Genomic DNA, 15,501 nt, shown 5'->3' with positions numbered 1-15,501 from the left:
CTTAACATTTTATTATATAGTCTTTTCTCTAGATTAGTTTAACTAAAATGAAAGAGACAAAATATTTTGTCTTCAGTTTCGGCTGTCAAGTTCGCATTTGTTCGGAATATATTATAATAGTGACTTAATATAGGAGCAAATGAATAGAAACAATAATTTTTAATATTTAAGATATATTCTATTATTTTAAAGTCAATATTAATCTAACTCAACTAGTTGAAGCATGTATTTTCGTTCAAAAAGTTGTGTGTTCAAACTTTATCCTTCGTATTTTCTACTAAAAAAAAGAATTTTCAAACAATTCTTCAAATTTACGACTTAAGTTTTTCAACCTGAATTATTAAAATAAAAAAGTTCAAAGACTAGTTTTTTCCCTTCATTTTAATCTTTGTAATTTAAAAAATAACGAATTTAGTTTCTATTTTTTAAATTTGAACACAAATTTTATACCCAACTAAAAAGTCTTTAATATAAATTTATTGTTACATTTCAAAATACAATACAGATATTAAAATACACATTTTGAAGAATAAAACAAAATGATTCGAGGCTTTAAAATAGCAGTTAAAAATAAAAGAAAAAATTTTAAAAAAAGTTAGATAAATACGAAGTGAGAAACAATATTATAAAGCCCTTGGTACCACGTCAATGCATTTGGTTATATAAATAAATAAATACAAACAATTAGTTATGTTATAATATTATTGAAAAGAAAAAAAGAAAAAAAAAATGGCAGAGAGAGAGAGAAGGGAAAGGCAAAGTTTTGAAGATTTTAAGACAGATATTAAAATGAAGTGTGTCAGAGGGGAGGCGGAAGTGGGAAGGAGTGCACGTGCGTCACCGAATCCTTCGAGATAAATTTGAAATTTAAAAGATGCAACGCACGTGCCTCCAGTCAAAGGTCAAAAGTTGCTAATTTTATTATTAATTCCAAATTTATTATTGCTCCTTCTTGTCGCACGCGTCCATATGACCCTAATTACTAATTACCCCACCCACCCTCTGCCCTAATCCCCTAACTCTAACATAACAACAATCACTTCTAACTACAACGAATCAAAAAAACAAAAATTTTAATAAATGGTCGGATCAGTTAGCACACATCTTTGATTAATTTCACGGAACAACGGTATAATTCTACTATATTTAATTGTTAAAAAAACACTTACGAATTACAAATTTTGTTTTTATTATCTTTTTTCTAATAATTTTCTATTTAATTATTCATGTTTTAAAGGACTCAAAATTGTTCTCTCATTAAAAAAAAGACCCACAATATAATATTGTGTTTAAAAATTATTGTTTTCTTATGAATTGATGTCTAGCAAATGTCAAATGTACAAACATTGCAGCTTTGTTAGAATTTAAAGGCCAATTTGAAAATTTTTGAATTGGAGGGAGTTGGTTTAGTTTTAAATGAGATATATTTAACGTTGAAACCAATCACCATAAATTGGCTTGATAATCAATGAATAATTGAAAAAACAGAAAGAAAATTGAAGAAATAGATTCTAACTTTAGTCCGAATATGTGCATGTTAATAATTTTTTAAATAAGTATAAATAAATATCAGTATCAATATTTTGTGTGATTCTCAAGAATAAAAATATATAAACATAACCTATGTTTTTAAAGTATCTAATTTTTCAAAGTTAGAAATCACGAATGAATAAAAATAAAATGTTTGGAGAAAAAATTATAATGTAAGTGATAAAAAAAAGTTGGACATTCCTAGCCATGTTTCTTTCCCTCTAACATTCTCTTTTATAGGTTTGACAGATGAGGTAAAGAAAAAACTTTATTGATTAGATAAAATTTGTGTAGTCAATTATAATGTTGAAGTTTTTAATTTAATCCATTGAAATTTTGAGCAAATAATTTTTTCGGAGCTAAGTTAAAATTTTATCTAATATTCCAATCAATAAATAAAACTCTAATCTAGTCCCAATATAACATCTTAACACCATTCTAAAACTAGGACAATATTTTTATTACCACTTTAAAATTTAAAAAATTAAGGTGTAATTCAAAGTTTTTTTTTTCCTAGAGAGATATAATTTGGTCTAGTTAAATACTAAAACAAATTTCCTCTAAAAAAAGTTCTCCCATTTATATTATAACTAAAAATCAATAATATTTGTTCAACAAGTGTGGAAAGAACGGGAGATTGTGCTTTCAGTGTTTAACTATATTCTTATCTTTCCAATCATCACTCAAAATCAAAAGATTAGGATCCATTTCTATAAGAAGAAGAAAAAAGACGATGATGTCCCCATTTGTTTGGTTTGGAAAAAGAAAATGACGAGGTTTATGCATGATTAAATATAATGTACATGCAATTAGCACTTTATTGTATAGTACAAATGCTATACTTTATGTCCAACATTATTTTAGCCAATTATTTACTAAATATAGAATATAGTTTTTGGGGGATCAAATATAGGTACACGTCAGCACATTAATGATTTTAGAGAGAGGAGAGGGTGGATGATGGGTGCATGTTACTTTGAAAGTATATGACCACGTGTAGTCCACGTGGCAGGATATGTAGGATGTAGGATATGAAGATTGAGGAATTTGGTTTGGTGTGGCGAATTGATTTTGATTTTTATGAGAGAGACGTGGATGAGTTATTTAGTTTATACTTTATAGTTTAGAAGAAAAGATAAAAATAAAAAAATATATTGATATCTTAATGCAATTATTTTATTTTTATAATAAAGATTACTTACAAAGGGGGGTTTTCACATTCCTTTTGTCTGCTTACACCACGTGTTATTACCAAAGTTCACATGCACAACTTGGATTCTTTCATATTCTCTACATTAATCTATTTTTTTTTTCTTTTTTTTTTTCTATTTTTGATCATTTAACACCTAAGGGCTAAAGGTGATTGAGCATGATGATAAGGATTACTTTAAAATTAAGGTTGTTGTTTATATGATTTTAATTAGAGTACTAAAATAAATACTTTTGAATTTATTAAAAGAGCAAATGTGGATTTGGAGATATACACCACGAGTACATGAAAGGACTTTTATATTGATTATAATAATATTTTGATGTCTATTTTTAATTTTGGTTCATTTAACTTCCATCTTGATCCACGTAGTTTTTAAAAAGTGATATTTTTGTCTCAGTTTCATTATCACAATTTAAACATGGTGGCACAATAGTATTCAAAACATATTTCTTAGGAATGTAATTAATCAGAATTTTATATCAAACGGTTTTCTTCACGTACAAAATTTGTGTTAAAATTTTACAGACAGAGACCAAAATAGTAACTTTTTAAAAGTAGGGAGACTAGAATTAACATTTTGAAAGTATTATAACTAAAATGAATCAAAAGTCGATAGTAGAGGTACTAAAATAGACATTTTGAAAGTAGAAAGAGCAAAATGAATCAAAATCGAAAGTACATAGAACAAAATAATATTTTAACCCAAGCAACTCCCTCACCAATTTACTTTGAGACATCGTCAATAACCTTCATTCTAAGTCTCAAGCGTGTGCCTAAATATGAATTACCTCACGACACATTTTTAATGCCCATGTTTGAGTATCACAATGAGTGAATCTCAACAACAATGCTTGGGTGGCGTAATGAAACTCTAGAATAATAGGCTTTCGAAGAAAAGTGAGTTAACATAAACGTTAATAGAATTTGGTAGATGTGGATGTGTAATGGAACTCTGGTCTCATGATATATAATCAAGCGATGAGGCAAGATGATTAATATTTCCATCATGAACTAACAGAGTGAACTCCACGTGTGCACATGTACGTGCGACAAGCATTTTAAATAAGTCTAAAAAGACTCATCTCGATTATTTACTCTATTACAAGTTAAACCGTTGTATAGTTCGAACTATTTTATAATGAAATGTTTGAAATTTTGTTGAATAGGATATAAACTTTTAAATTGTAGCAACCAAAACCTCAAACTAACTCCAGCGCTGTAGTCCCTAAAATCACGTACCTTCAACTGTTCTTTATATGCCCTCTCACTTCTCCAAGCTATACAATAAAAGGTAAAGTTCCTTATTTCAAATTCTCCAACACTTCTTCATATTTCATTTTAAGAATTCATGGTTAAACTTCCAAAACATTCAATTTATGCCTTTAAATTTTTTTTTTATTTTAGTTTAGATAAATTGCAACGTTAACACTGTTTCTAACAAGGAATAGTTTGATTTTAAGGAATGAGTTCAAATCTCATGATGGCCACCTATATATCTTGAGAATTAGTAATTCGTATGTGTTTCTGAGCATCAAATGTTGTAAGGTCGGCGGTTGTTGCTTGAGATTAGTTGAAATGTGCGTAAGCTGATTTAGATACTCACAAATAAAAAAAAAAAAAAGAAATAGTTTGATTTCCTTATATATTTTGATAAATAAAACTAGTCCACCGTACCAATCATCTCATTTTTTAATCTACTTGATTGAAATAATTTGGTATATTAAAGATAAAATTTAAAAGTAAAAAATAATAATGATAAAAACAAAAAGTTTAAAAGTACCATAAACAAACACCCATTTATTTATTTAACCTTTAAATAACAAAATTCATGAACATCATTCTCTTTTAAATACAGCAACAAGTTTGAAAATAATTTTGCGGACATCACCATAGTTCGACAAATATATTATTTGTCTTGAAAAAGGTTTTAGAAACACAGTTTTTGGTTTGGTTTGGTTTTGTTTTGGTTTGTTTTTTTAATTATTTTGGTTTTGTTTGATAAGATATCATTAGCACTACTATTAATTATATAACATAAAGCTTCTGTAGGTCTATTTACCAACAGCTCCACCCAACTTTGTCTCTCTCTCTTTTCAATAATAAACTCAAAAGGCTATTTCTAAATAATTCAATTCAATTTCTCAAAAAAAAAAAATTTATTATAACTATAATAACAATTATAATAATTCGATTCCGAATCCAATCTTAATGGAAATTAATCTCATTTATTTATTCATGGAAGTTCAATTCAGAACAAATCCCTTACTTTAAACCCAAAAATGTGCATTAAATTTTGTCGTTTACAAAACATGTGTTAAAAAATATAAATAAATAACAATAAAAAAAAAGTCCCTATGACGGAACTTTTTTTTTTTTCCTTTAATTTTATTTGTAGGAGAAGACCCTATGGTTACAATTCGAGTTTTCCGTGATATTAGACTATATTTTTAATTTAGTATCGATTTGCTAGCTTCTTTTTTATTTTATTTTATAAAAACTATATTTTTTGTATGGTAATTTTAATCTTTTTTTAATGGTTTTAAAATCTTTAAGAGAATTTTGTAAACTAGACAACATTCTGATTTGCTTTAAAAAAATTCATGCTAAGAAAAGTAAGAAAAGAAATCGTAAATCAAAGGCAAATACAAATATCAAGCCAACTTATTTAATGCTGCAAAATATTTAATAAATTGATAAGTATAACTTAATTTAACTTTTAAGATCTCTCCAAAATTGAAAATTCAAGTCCTCCACTCGAATTTATAATATTATATTAAAATATATGTAATAACAAATATGTCATATAGAGACATATATAAAAATTACATCAACATTTTAATAAGCGAAAGAGTATCATATAACATACTTTATTCAAATAAAGTAAATAAATCATACATACCCTTTATAATAAAATAATATACATAACAGTTATGTAATGGAATATAGATAAATAGTACAATAAAATTTTTCTTTAGCCTAGCCTTTAGGATAATTCAGATAGTCAGTCGTCTTGTAAGTTTGAATTTTCGCTTAATTTTTTTTCTCCTAATATTAATATTATTCAAAAAAAAAAAAAGTGATTGAAGTGAAGGATTTGCGGACGGTGGTAGAGGGTGGCCGGCAAACCCAACAACCAAAAAAAAAATATATAGAGTGATTAATTAACAGCGGCACTGCTTTCTACAATTTTTTTTTTCTTTTTTTGGTTGGGATTTTGGTTTATAATTTAAAAATGAATAATTTTGGGGAGCCGAATTACTTGCCATAAAATCGGGGGGAGAAACCCGTTTTCACAGTGCAAACGCACTCCTTTCCTTCTCCTTCTTTCTTTCCGCTTTCTTCGCTCCCTGTCTCCACTTCTTTTTTCTCTCTGTTTTTAACTATTTCATCACTGCGTTCCATTTTTATTTTTATTTTCAACTCTTTTTCTACTCAAAAAATAAATATTCTTATTACCATTTGTTCAAAATTTTACACACATACATATCACATCATCATCCTCAACATTTATGAGTTTTGTCTCGAGATCAATTGATAATAAGATGAGTCGTAGTTCATCCTTAATAGATATTACGTAGTCCTTTCAAACTTAAATTTTCTAAAAAGAATTGTTAAATCATCACTCGTTGGTACAATCAACATGCCATGAGACTCATATCAATATTTATTAGAACCAAAATGAGATATTTCTATAATCTCATAAGTTTACCTCTTCTTTTGGTACTTTGGTTTTTTTTTTTTTTTTTTTTTTTTGGAAATGGTATGTTATGTGATTTTATTAACTTAGGACTTTCTACTTTTTCATTTTATTTACTCTTATAAATTTGAATAACAAAATTCAGAAGTTGGTGTCTATAACTATAATATCATATTTTTATATCGATTAATGAAATAATTATTTTGCATATAGCTTTATATTTCTTAAGAATATCATTTTCAAGTAAAATTATTAAAAAAAATAAAATTGTCATTTAAATTCAAAATCTTTTATAATAAGTTTAATATATTAGATCATGTTTATAAGAAGAATTAGGTTTCCTTTGACCGTTCGCACAAGACAAAAACCTTCCTACAAACACGGTTAAATCTATTATACAAACACAGTCCCAAAATTAAAAGCAACTTCGATTAATTAATTAATTAAGTAATTAATTAGTGTAGGTATCTCTAACAAAAATATGATTCGTTTACTTAATCATCTACAGTAAATCAAGTGCCTGTCTCCAGAGAAAAATAAAAATAAAAATAAAAATCAAGTTTAGTATTCTTATTTTAAGTTGTCCTTTGAAATTTCTTTTTCGGTAGAAATGATCTATTATTGAAAAGTAAAGAACTTATTTGGATTACAAGTAATTGACGAGAACTAGTTTTGAAATTTAATGTGTATTTTTGTATTAGCCCATGAATATGATAGTAGTGAAAATGTTAAATAATATATATATTATGTCTTATTGTTTTTTACATTGATAAGTCAATCCACGAATTGTGATGCTAATGTGGTGAACAATTCTATAATATTTATTAACCAGGGATTTTTTAAAAATTAATAAGTTAAGGTATTAGAATAAAATTAAACTTTCGAGAATATAGAAACAAAAATTAAAACTATATAAAAAGTACAAGATAAAAATAGATATAAATTAAAAATATATACAAAGGAACAATTTTACCACAACTTTCACTGTTTTAATTTTCAAGGCATGCTTTGGAGGTCTGTTTCTACAATGTTTATGCCATGATATAAATAAATAAATAAATAAATAAAGTTATATATATATATATATATTTATTTATTGGCTTTGTTTTAATACTTTTTGTCAAGTTCCATCAAATGTTTGTAAGGGAAAATTTCACTTTCTACTTTTCTACTTAGTTTTGGAGGGGATTTAAATTATTTCATCAAATTCGACCTTAAATAACTTAAATTATTGTAATTTTACTGAACTCCGAAATGAAAAAGAGTTATTTTAAACGCAGAAGTGAAAAGTACTGTGAGAATTAATTTTGATATTATAAATATAAAGTAAAAAAAGAAAATTATTTTATTGAGCACATGCATATTTAAATTCTGAGAGAAAAGGGCATTTGAGAGCTTGTGGTTTCTGCAATATCTGCCTCCCAATATTCGATTTTCAAGCCAATTTGGTACTCTGAAATAAATTAATTAAAAGAATAAAATATTTGAAAGAATTGAAAAAGGCTTTTTCATTTCCCTGTGTGCCTTTCCTTTGGACATCCAATTCCAAACCAAAACAAACTACAGATTTTACCAAAAACTTGTCTGATTCTTTTTCTAGGATTCCCATTTTCCTCTGCTGACGCTCTCAAATGTCCATAAACACACATTTCAAAAGTTCTTACGTTTTTTTTCCCCACACAATAAAAACTCCCAATTCAATGAAAAAAAAAGGGTAAAGTTTGATGCTCATGGTTTTCTGAGTTTCAAGCATGAGTAAGCTTACATCAATATTACTTTATCGAAAAAGAAACAATTACGGTTAAGGTTAGATTTGAAGCTTTTTTCACAGAAAAAAAACGAGAGTAATAAATAGTTAGCCTTGTTGGATTAATGCACATGATTTTTCGAGGGAAAAAAATGATAATGGTATGCTTGCCAGATTGAGTTAATCAAAGAAAATTGAGAGATTTCATTTGGACAATTGTCACTTAGTATAGTTCTTATTCACCCATAAAGTTGGAAAGGACGGCATCCCTCAAGAAACACGCTTGATAAATAACAGAGTAATCGATCGGAGAAAAAACGGCCTCGATTTGAACTTTTTCCCTTATTGGGTAAGAACATTCCAAAATCTTCTTCGATCACACAAACGAATCTCCTCTTAACAACCGTGCTAACATACCTTTCTTAGAGCGTAGAGCATCGGAAATTGGATACGGATTTTTCGATAATTACTTTTGCATCATAATAGATGATCTATTTTGGTTCTATCTATTTATAATCCTTCTATCAACCAATGAGAATCAAATCCTTAACTATTGCCTAGTCGTTTTAAATATCGGCTCTAACTTTCCTAATAAAGTATCTCTATGATTCTCAAACTTTTATTTTGTTTCCTTTAATTTATTTACAATCCGATTTTTTTATAAATATTCGTGAAAAATTATTTACCAATGAAAAGTAAATAAATAATTTTATGAGTAGGAGCAGATATTTCTCATTGGTCTTCCTCTGTGCTGGCTGTCATTTCCATGATTCATCTTCAAACGCACAAAAAAAAAATAATAATAAAATAAAGAAAAAAAAAGTTGAAAGTAAAAAAAAAAAAGAAAAGAAAAAAAAGGGTCCACTGAACGGAAATCACACGGACTCACGAGAAGTAATTAAGTCATTAGTAGGTGATGTGCATGGATGACAAGTGGGTAAAATTATCACTCTAATTCATTGGTCAGCCTTCGTTTAATTTAATTTTACTCTGACCAAATCCAAAAAAAAAATATATATATATATATATATAGGGTTGAAATCTCATCTTATTGATTCATTCCATTCAATTTTAAAAATGGTTTTATTTTGATATCTAATTTTTCAAAATATCTATTTAGTATATATGCTTTCAGATTTATTGAATTTTAAAAATTTCGAAAGTCCTATTTTAAAAGTTACATTAATTTGTAGTGGATTGTTTGACAATAAAGTAGATATTTAGTATAATAAATTTGGAAATTCATTAACCAACACAATAATAAAAAAAAGAAAATGTTTAGTTCATGTAATTTTAGTTTTTGTCTATTTTAGTTATTGTATTTTCAAATTTCTGTCCATTTTTTAAATATCTATTTAGATCGTGCTACTTATCAATATAGATTCTTTCGATCTCCCTATCTTCTTTTTCTCTTTTTTATCATTTGTTTATTAATATTTCAACTTATACTTAACAAATTTCTTGAAATACCTAAAGAGGTTGGCTTGTGAATGGAAATTCAAAATTATTGTGAGATGAATACCTAGATTCTCTTATTTATTCAAGAATTGTAATATATTATGCCCGCACGAGGGGCATCCAAGAAGACCTTTTGATACCGTGCATTGATTTATTGATAAATGACTAAGTACAATTAACTATATTTATATGTACTAAACAAAAAAACTATATTTATATACTAGAATTAGATATAAAATAAACTTATTAAATCAACCGTATAACATCTTAATCGAAGCATAGTGTGCAATATCTCACCTACTTTAACATTTTTCAATGGTCATTCAACATAAAACTAAATCGAAATAAAAACACAATATCAAATCAATAAAAACAAATTTGGTAATAAATTCAAATTACATCTAAAAACAACCAATATCAACGTACAAATTACACAGACAACAAGCATAAGAACTACAAATCCAACCAAACAAATTTAACCATCCACATATTCACACCAAACAAACATAACAATTTAAAGATATCATCTATCATTTCAAATATCTAACATCTCAAACCATATAACGATACCAAGTAACCTCATATGTGTATTAAAGAATTTTCATCGAGCATAAAATTTAACATTGTAATTTTACAAAAAGGGATAAAAATAACCCTTTTGTAAAAGTGATTGATAAGAAAAAACAAAACGGGAAAGTACAAACCACAAAGATCAAACTAAATGTCTGAAACTTGTATTGATATCTAAAAATTAATAAATAAAATTGAGTTATGTATGAAATATATGAATAATGAAGGAAAAATGGTAGCTAGTAAAGAAAAAAGAAAAAAGAGAGAAAAGAAAGAAATTGTAGATTTTCCGGTAGCCCGGATGTTTCGCGACCTTGTTTCAGACAAATTTTCTTCGGCGCAGTGCCAAAAGTCGCTGCCTCCTCCCTCCTCCCTAGTTTTTCCTTCATTATTTTTTTTTCCCTCCAAAATTCCCATTTAACCCCTCTCTCTCTCTCTCTCTCTCTCTAAAAACTCTCCCTTTTTTCCTTCCAATGCCGGTTGGCAACTCGAACCGCTTCCCCCTCCCATTATAAGCCTCCACCTCCTCCTCAGTCTCACTAATTTTTACCAACATTTCTTCTCACTTCTCTGCATGCATTTCTCTCTTTTCAACTGGGTTTTTTCTTTCTTCGTCAGCTTCGTGATTCTCGTATTCCTTATTCTCCTGATATGGGAGTAGTAGTAATTCAGTAACGCCCAAGGTAAAAAAAAAAAAAAAACACCAAAATCCATCGGTTTCATCACGTCTCTTCTATTCTAAGCTCTCCTTTAAATTTTGTTTTTTTCTCCCCTAATTTTTGTTTAAATACTCTTGCTTCTGCAGATTCATCACCCAACGTACAAGAAGAAGTGTAGTTTTGAAGAAGAAACAAAGTATAGATTATTGAGATATGGCTCCTGCGACTAATTGGCTTTCTTTCTCTCTTTCTCCTATTGAAATGCTTCGCTCTGCTGAATCTCATCAGTTCGTTCCTTATGAAACTTCCTCCACCGCCTCTCCTCATCACTATCTCCTAGACAACTTTTACTCCAATGGTACTTCTCCTTTTTTTTCTCTCCTGATTTTCTGTTTGGATGCCGAGAAAGTGCATGAAAGTGATGGCACCGTACTGGGTTTTGTCTAATTTGAGATACCCATTTCTCCAAATCACCGACTTTGTTGTCTTTTTTCTTGGGTCAATATTATTAACGGATTTCTAACATGGTATTCTTTTTTCTTTTTGTTTCTCTTTTTGAAGGATGGAGTAATAGCACTGCTGCTACGAACCCAAAATCGTCACAAGTTCTGTTCATGGATGGAGAGGATCAAAGCAACGAAGTTGTTGGTAAAGAACCGATTTTTACGAGCTTTTTTCATCCACAGACCCACCAGCAGCAGCACCACCACCAGCCAAAGCTCGAAGATTTCCTCGGCGATTCGATGGTGCGATATTCCGACAGCCAAACGGAGACTCAAGATTCGTCTTTGACTCACATCTACGACCACGGCGGCGCCGCCTATTTCGGCGACCAACAGGATCTCAAAACCATTGCCGCATTTCAGGCTTTTTCTGCCAACTCCGGCTCCGAAGTTGATGACTCGGCGTCCATCGCCAGAACCCAGATCGCCGCCGGCGAGATCCCGGCTGCCGGCGCTCACTCTATTGAGTCGGTTAGAAATGAGATGGGTAGCTTCTCTAACTGCCCCACTGGCGCTCTCTCCCTAGCCGTCGCTCAGACCTCCGACACGGCGGCGGCGAGCGCGGCTCTTGTGGCCGTCGATTCCGACTCCTCTAAGAAAATTGCTGATACTTTTGGCCAGCGGACTTCCATTTACAGAGGCGTCACTAGGTGTGTCCCATGTATATATACGAGTGTAAAGTTTTAATTTTTTGCATGAATTTAGAACTTCCCCTTGCCGGTCGGCCATGATTTAACATGGTATCAGAGCAGCAAGATCTCGAAACTAATCAATAAAGTATAGAGAATAGAAGAAGAAGAAAGTTTTTAAGTTTTTATAAATGTTGTTGTAATTGCAGGCACAGATGGACGGGTAGATACGAAGCGCATCTATGGGATAACAGCTGTAGAAGAGAGGGTCAGGCTAGGAAAGGACGTCAAGGTTTGTTTCTCTCTCTAACAACAACGAGAAAAACATTAAAAAAATGAAAAAAAGATGTCTTTTTTGTTGTTGGGTCTTGAATAAAATTGCAAATGGGAGAGATGGGAAGGGAAAAGAAGTGTTTTTTATTGGTGGGTTTCGAATGAAATTGGAAATGGGAGAGATGGGGAGGGAAAAGAAGTGTTTTTTGTTGTTGGGTTTTGAAGTAAAAATGCAAACGGTAGAGAATACGCATAGGACAAATACGTACAAAATCTGAAAAGAAGAAAAAGGGAGGCTTTTGCATGCATGAGTGAGTTTCAGAGATTTTTTCATTTAATGGCGGATCTGAGAGAGAGAGTGATGAATTAGAATTAATGGGTTTTGGGGGATTTTTATTTCTTTTTCTAAAAGGTAAAGAAAGAAACTTGGGTTGGGCACTGGGGTTTCTTATTATTATTATGATTGACTGATGGTACGTAATGTGTACTTGTTTTTCCCATTTTTTTTCTTTTCTTTTCTTTGGATTGATTTGATCAGATGTGCCGCCGTTTTGTTTCTCTCTCTCTTCTGTATTGAGTTAATTTAGTGGTCACTTTGATGAGACTCACATCCAGTGATGGAGAGAGGGTTTCAGGCATCAATCCATGAGTCTGAAACACTACTCTGTCTCTCTGTAGCTGTGTTTTCTGAAGAGTTTTTAAGCTTTTGCTTTTGCTTTTTTGCTTTCTTCATATGCCCCAATTGACCAAACCACCAATTCCCATTGTTTATTATATCCTTTACATTTGACTATCCCACATTTTCAGTTTACACACATAGAGGTTTGAGTTCACAACCTAATTAAGGTCTAGACGCCTCGGCCAAGTTAGTAGAAGTTGTTTGTCACGTTAGAATTTGGATTGGAATGGATATTTGATTATCAGGGTGTGATTTGTTAGTAAAAATATTTGATTATCAGGGTGTGATTTGTTAGTAAAATTTGACGTAGAAACAATTCAACCACTGTGTTGAAGTTTGGGTTTGATTTTTAATGGACGGTCTAGCAACATTTATCCGGGCGCAGAGGGAATGAGTTCCAACCATGGTGATCATGTACCTAGGATTTGCTAGTCTATATGTGTGAATCAAATGGGGTGTCTATGTGTGTGAATCAAATGGGGTTTGTGGATAGTTTTGCCAATCAGACCCATTTGTTTTCTTTGAAGTCAATTAGTATTATTGGGAAAAAGATTTGTTGATATTACATGCTAATCACGTGGTTTTTTAATTAATTTGTTTGGGTTTTGAAACAATATCTGATTTTTCTTTGACTAGCGTGTAAAACTTTGACCTTTTTTTTGATATGTTTGTTTGGCAACTTGCTGAGTTGAGATTGTCTCTTCGCTTTTTTGCACGAAATCTGCGGCCTTGATTTTCCTGCTGGCATTCACATTCCAATTCTTGTTCTTCAGTCTATTTAGGTATGAAATTTCTTCCCTTTATTAACTTTTTTTTTTCTATTTTTGAAAAAATATTTAATTGAGTTCCGTAAATTTTTTATTTTTTCCTCTCAGGTGGGTATGATAAGGAGGAAAAAGCAGCTAGGGCTTATGATTTGGCAGCTTTGAAGTACTGGGGTCCAACTGCTACCACAAATTTTCCTGTAATATAATATGCATAAATATATATAATCTCTCTTTCCTTAAAATTATAATATGGTAATTATTTGATAGTCTTACTTCTGGTATATCCATAATGTTTTTCTAACTTTCTTCACTCAATTTGTTGTTTTTTTTTGGGTTCGGGTGCGTAGGTTTCGAATTACACCAAAGAGTTGGAAGAGATGAAACATGTCACCAAGCAAGAGTTCATTGCTTCTTTGCGAAGGTGAGTTAACCGCTTCATTGCTTTTTTATTTGTTTTGGTTTTGTCGTTTTGATTGCTGAAAGTTTTGGTATTTGTTTGACCGATAGAAAGAGTAGTGGTTTCTCGAGGGGTGCCTCTATTTACAGAGGTGTAACGAGGCATCATCAGCAGGGTCGATGGCAGGCGAGAATTGGCCGTGTTGCGGGGAACAAGGACCTGTATCTGGGGACGTTTGGTAGGTGTTTTTTTTGTTGCACAACGTGGATGTTGGAAACATATGTCGAGGTATTAATGTCGATGTTTATTGCTGGCTTGCTGTCTTTCTTGCAGCTACTGAAGAGGAAGCAGCCGAGGCGTACGACATAGCAGCAATCAAGTTTAGAGGTTTGAACGCTGTGACCAATTTCGAGATGAGTCGATACGATGTGGAAGCTATTGCGAAGAGTGCTCTACCGATTGGGGGAGCAGCAAAGAGGCTGAAGCTTTGCCTGGAGTCCGATCAGAAACCGCTCCCGAACCACGATCAAGCAGCTCAATGCAGCAGCGGAAGCAACAGCATCAGTTTCGGCGCCAACGTGCAGGCAGTCCCGCCCATCCCTTGTGGAATTCCATATGATACTGCAGCCATGCTGTATCACCACAACTACTTCCATCATCTTCAACCTAACGCCATATCGGAGTCGACGAGCGCAGCCCTTGCAGCGCCAGTGACCATGGCACCTCAAGCAGCCGAGTTTTTTGTTTGGCCTCATCAATCCTATTAGATTTGCCGATGATCGAACAAAAATGCTATAGCTAACATGACCCGACTAGTTCGTCGACAACACCGTGTCCTGGGCGACCCGGAATTTTATCCCCAATGACTGTAGTTTCAACTGTTAACCCCCTTTTTTTACAAGTAGGAAAAAGAAAAGAAAGTAGGGAGGGTTTTTTTTTGGCATGGAAACTAAGCTTGTTATAATTTGTAGGAAGTTGAATTTTGTAAAGTTAATACATCCCATCAATATGGTTTAGACTTTGACATAATATTGTGTTGAATGTGTAAGAAGGGAATGGGTGTATCTGTCTTTTGCTTAAGAAACAGAAAAAGGCCTGTTAGAATTATAATCTTTTTCATATATATATTATATATTTTCTTGGGCATTTGATTATATCCTTCAAGTATTGTAATTAATTGGTTTGTTTTAGAAAAAGAAAAAATAACTCTTACTTTGAAAGTTAAATTGGTCCTACATGGTATGGCAGTTTTTTTTTTTGTATTATTACTAAAAAAAAGATGTGGTATTAAAGATTTATTTGTCCAAAAAAGCTTTTAAAATTCTATTACTTTTTGAGATGGAATAATTTTAGGAAAAAAATGTGAATAATATGAGCTG

General features: G+C 31.0%; 1 protein-coding gene across 1 annotated transcript; it reads left to right on the top strand.

The window, feature by feature from the left end:
* The first annotated feature begins 10,656 nt into the window (after positions 1–10,656).
* AIL6 (AINTEGUMENTA-like 6) lies at positions 10,657–15,276 on the top strand. The gene is made up of 9 exons (XM_088119226.1): positions 10,657–10,898; positions 11,021–11,232; positions 11,436–12,027; positions 12,216–12,298; positions 13,732–13,740; positions 13,834–13,922; positions 14,073–14,146; positions 14,233–14,360; positions 14,456–15,276. Exons 2-9 carry the CDS (start codon positions 11,088–11,090, stop codon positions 14,887–14,889), a joined length of 1,554 nt encoding a protein of 517 aa, XP_087975352.1. The 5' UTR covers positions 10,657–10,898; positions 11,021–11,087; the 3' UTR covers positions 14,890–15,276.
* Positions 15,277–15,501: the final 225 nt, after the last annotated feature.

Source organism: Momordica charantia, assembly GCF_013281855.1.
Source record: "Momordica charantia cultivar OHB3-1 chromosome 10 unlocalized genomic scaffold, Mcharantia_2.0 BLBB01000010.1, whole genome shotgun sequence".
Lineage (NCBI taxonomy): Eukaryota > Viridiplantae > Streptophyta > Magnoliopsida > Cucurbitales > Cucurbitaceae > Momordica > Momordica charantia.
The sequence above is the reverse complement of the archived record's forward strand: the minus strand, read 5'-3'. Positions and strand labels throughout refer to the sequence as shown.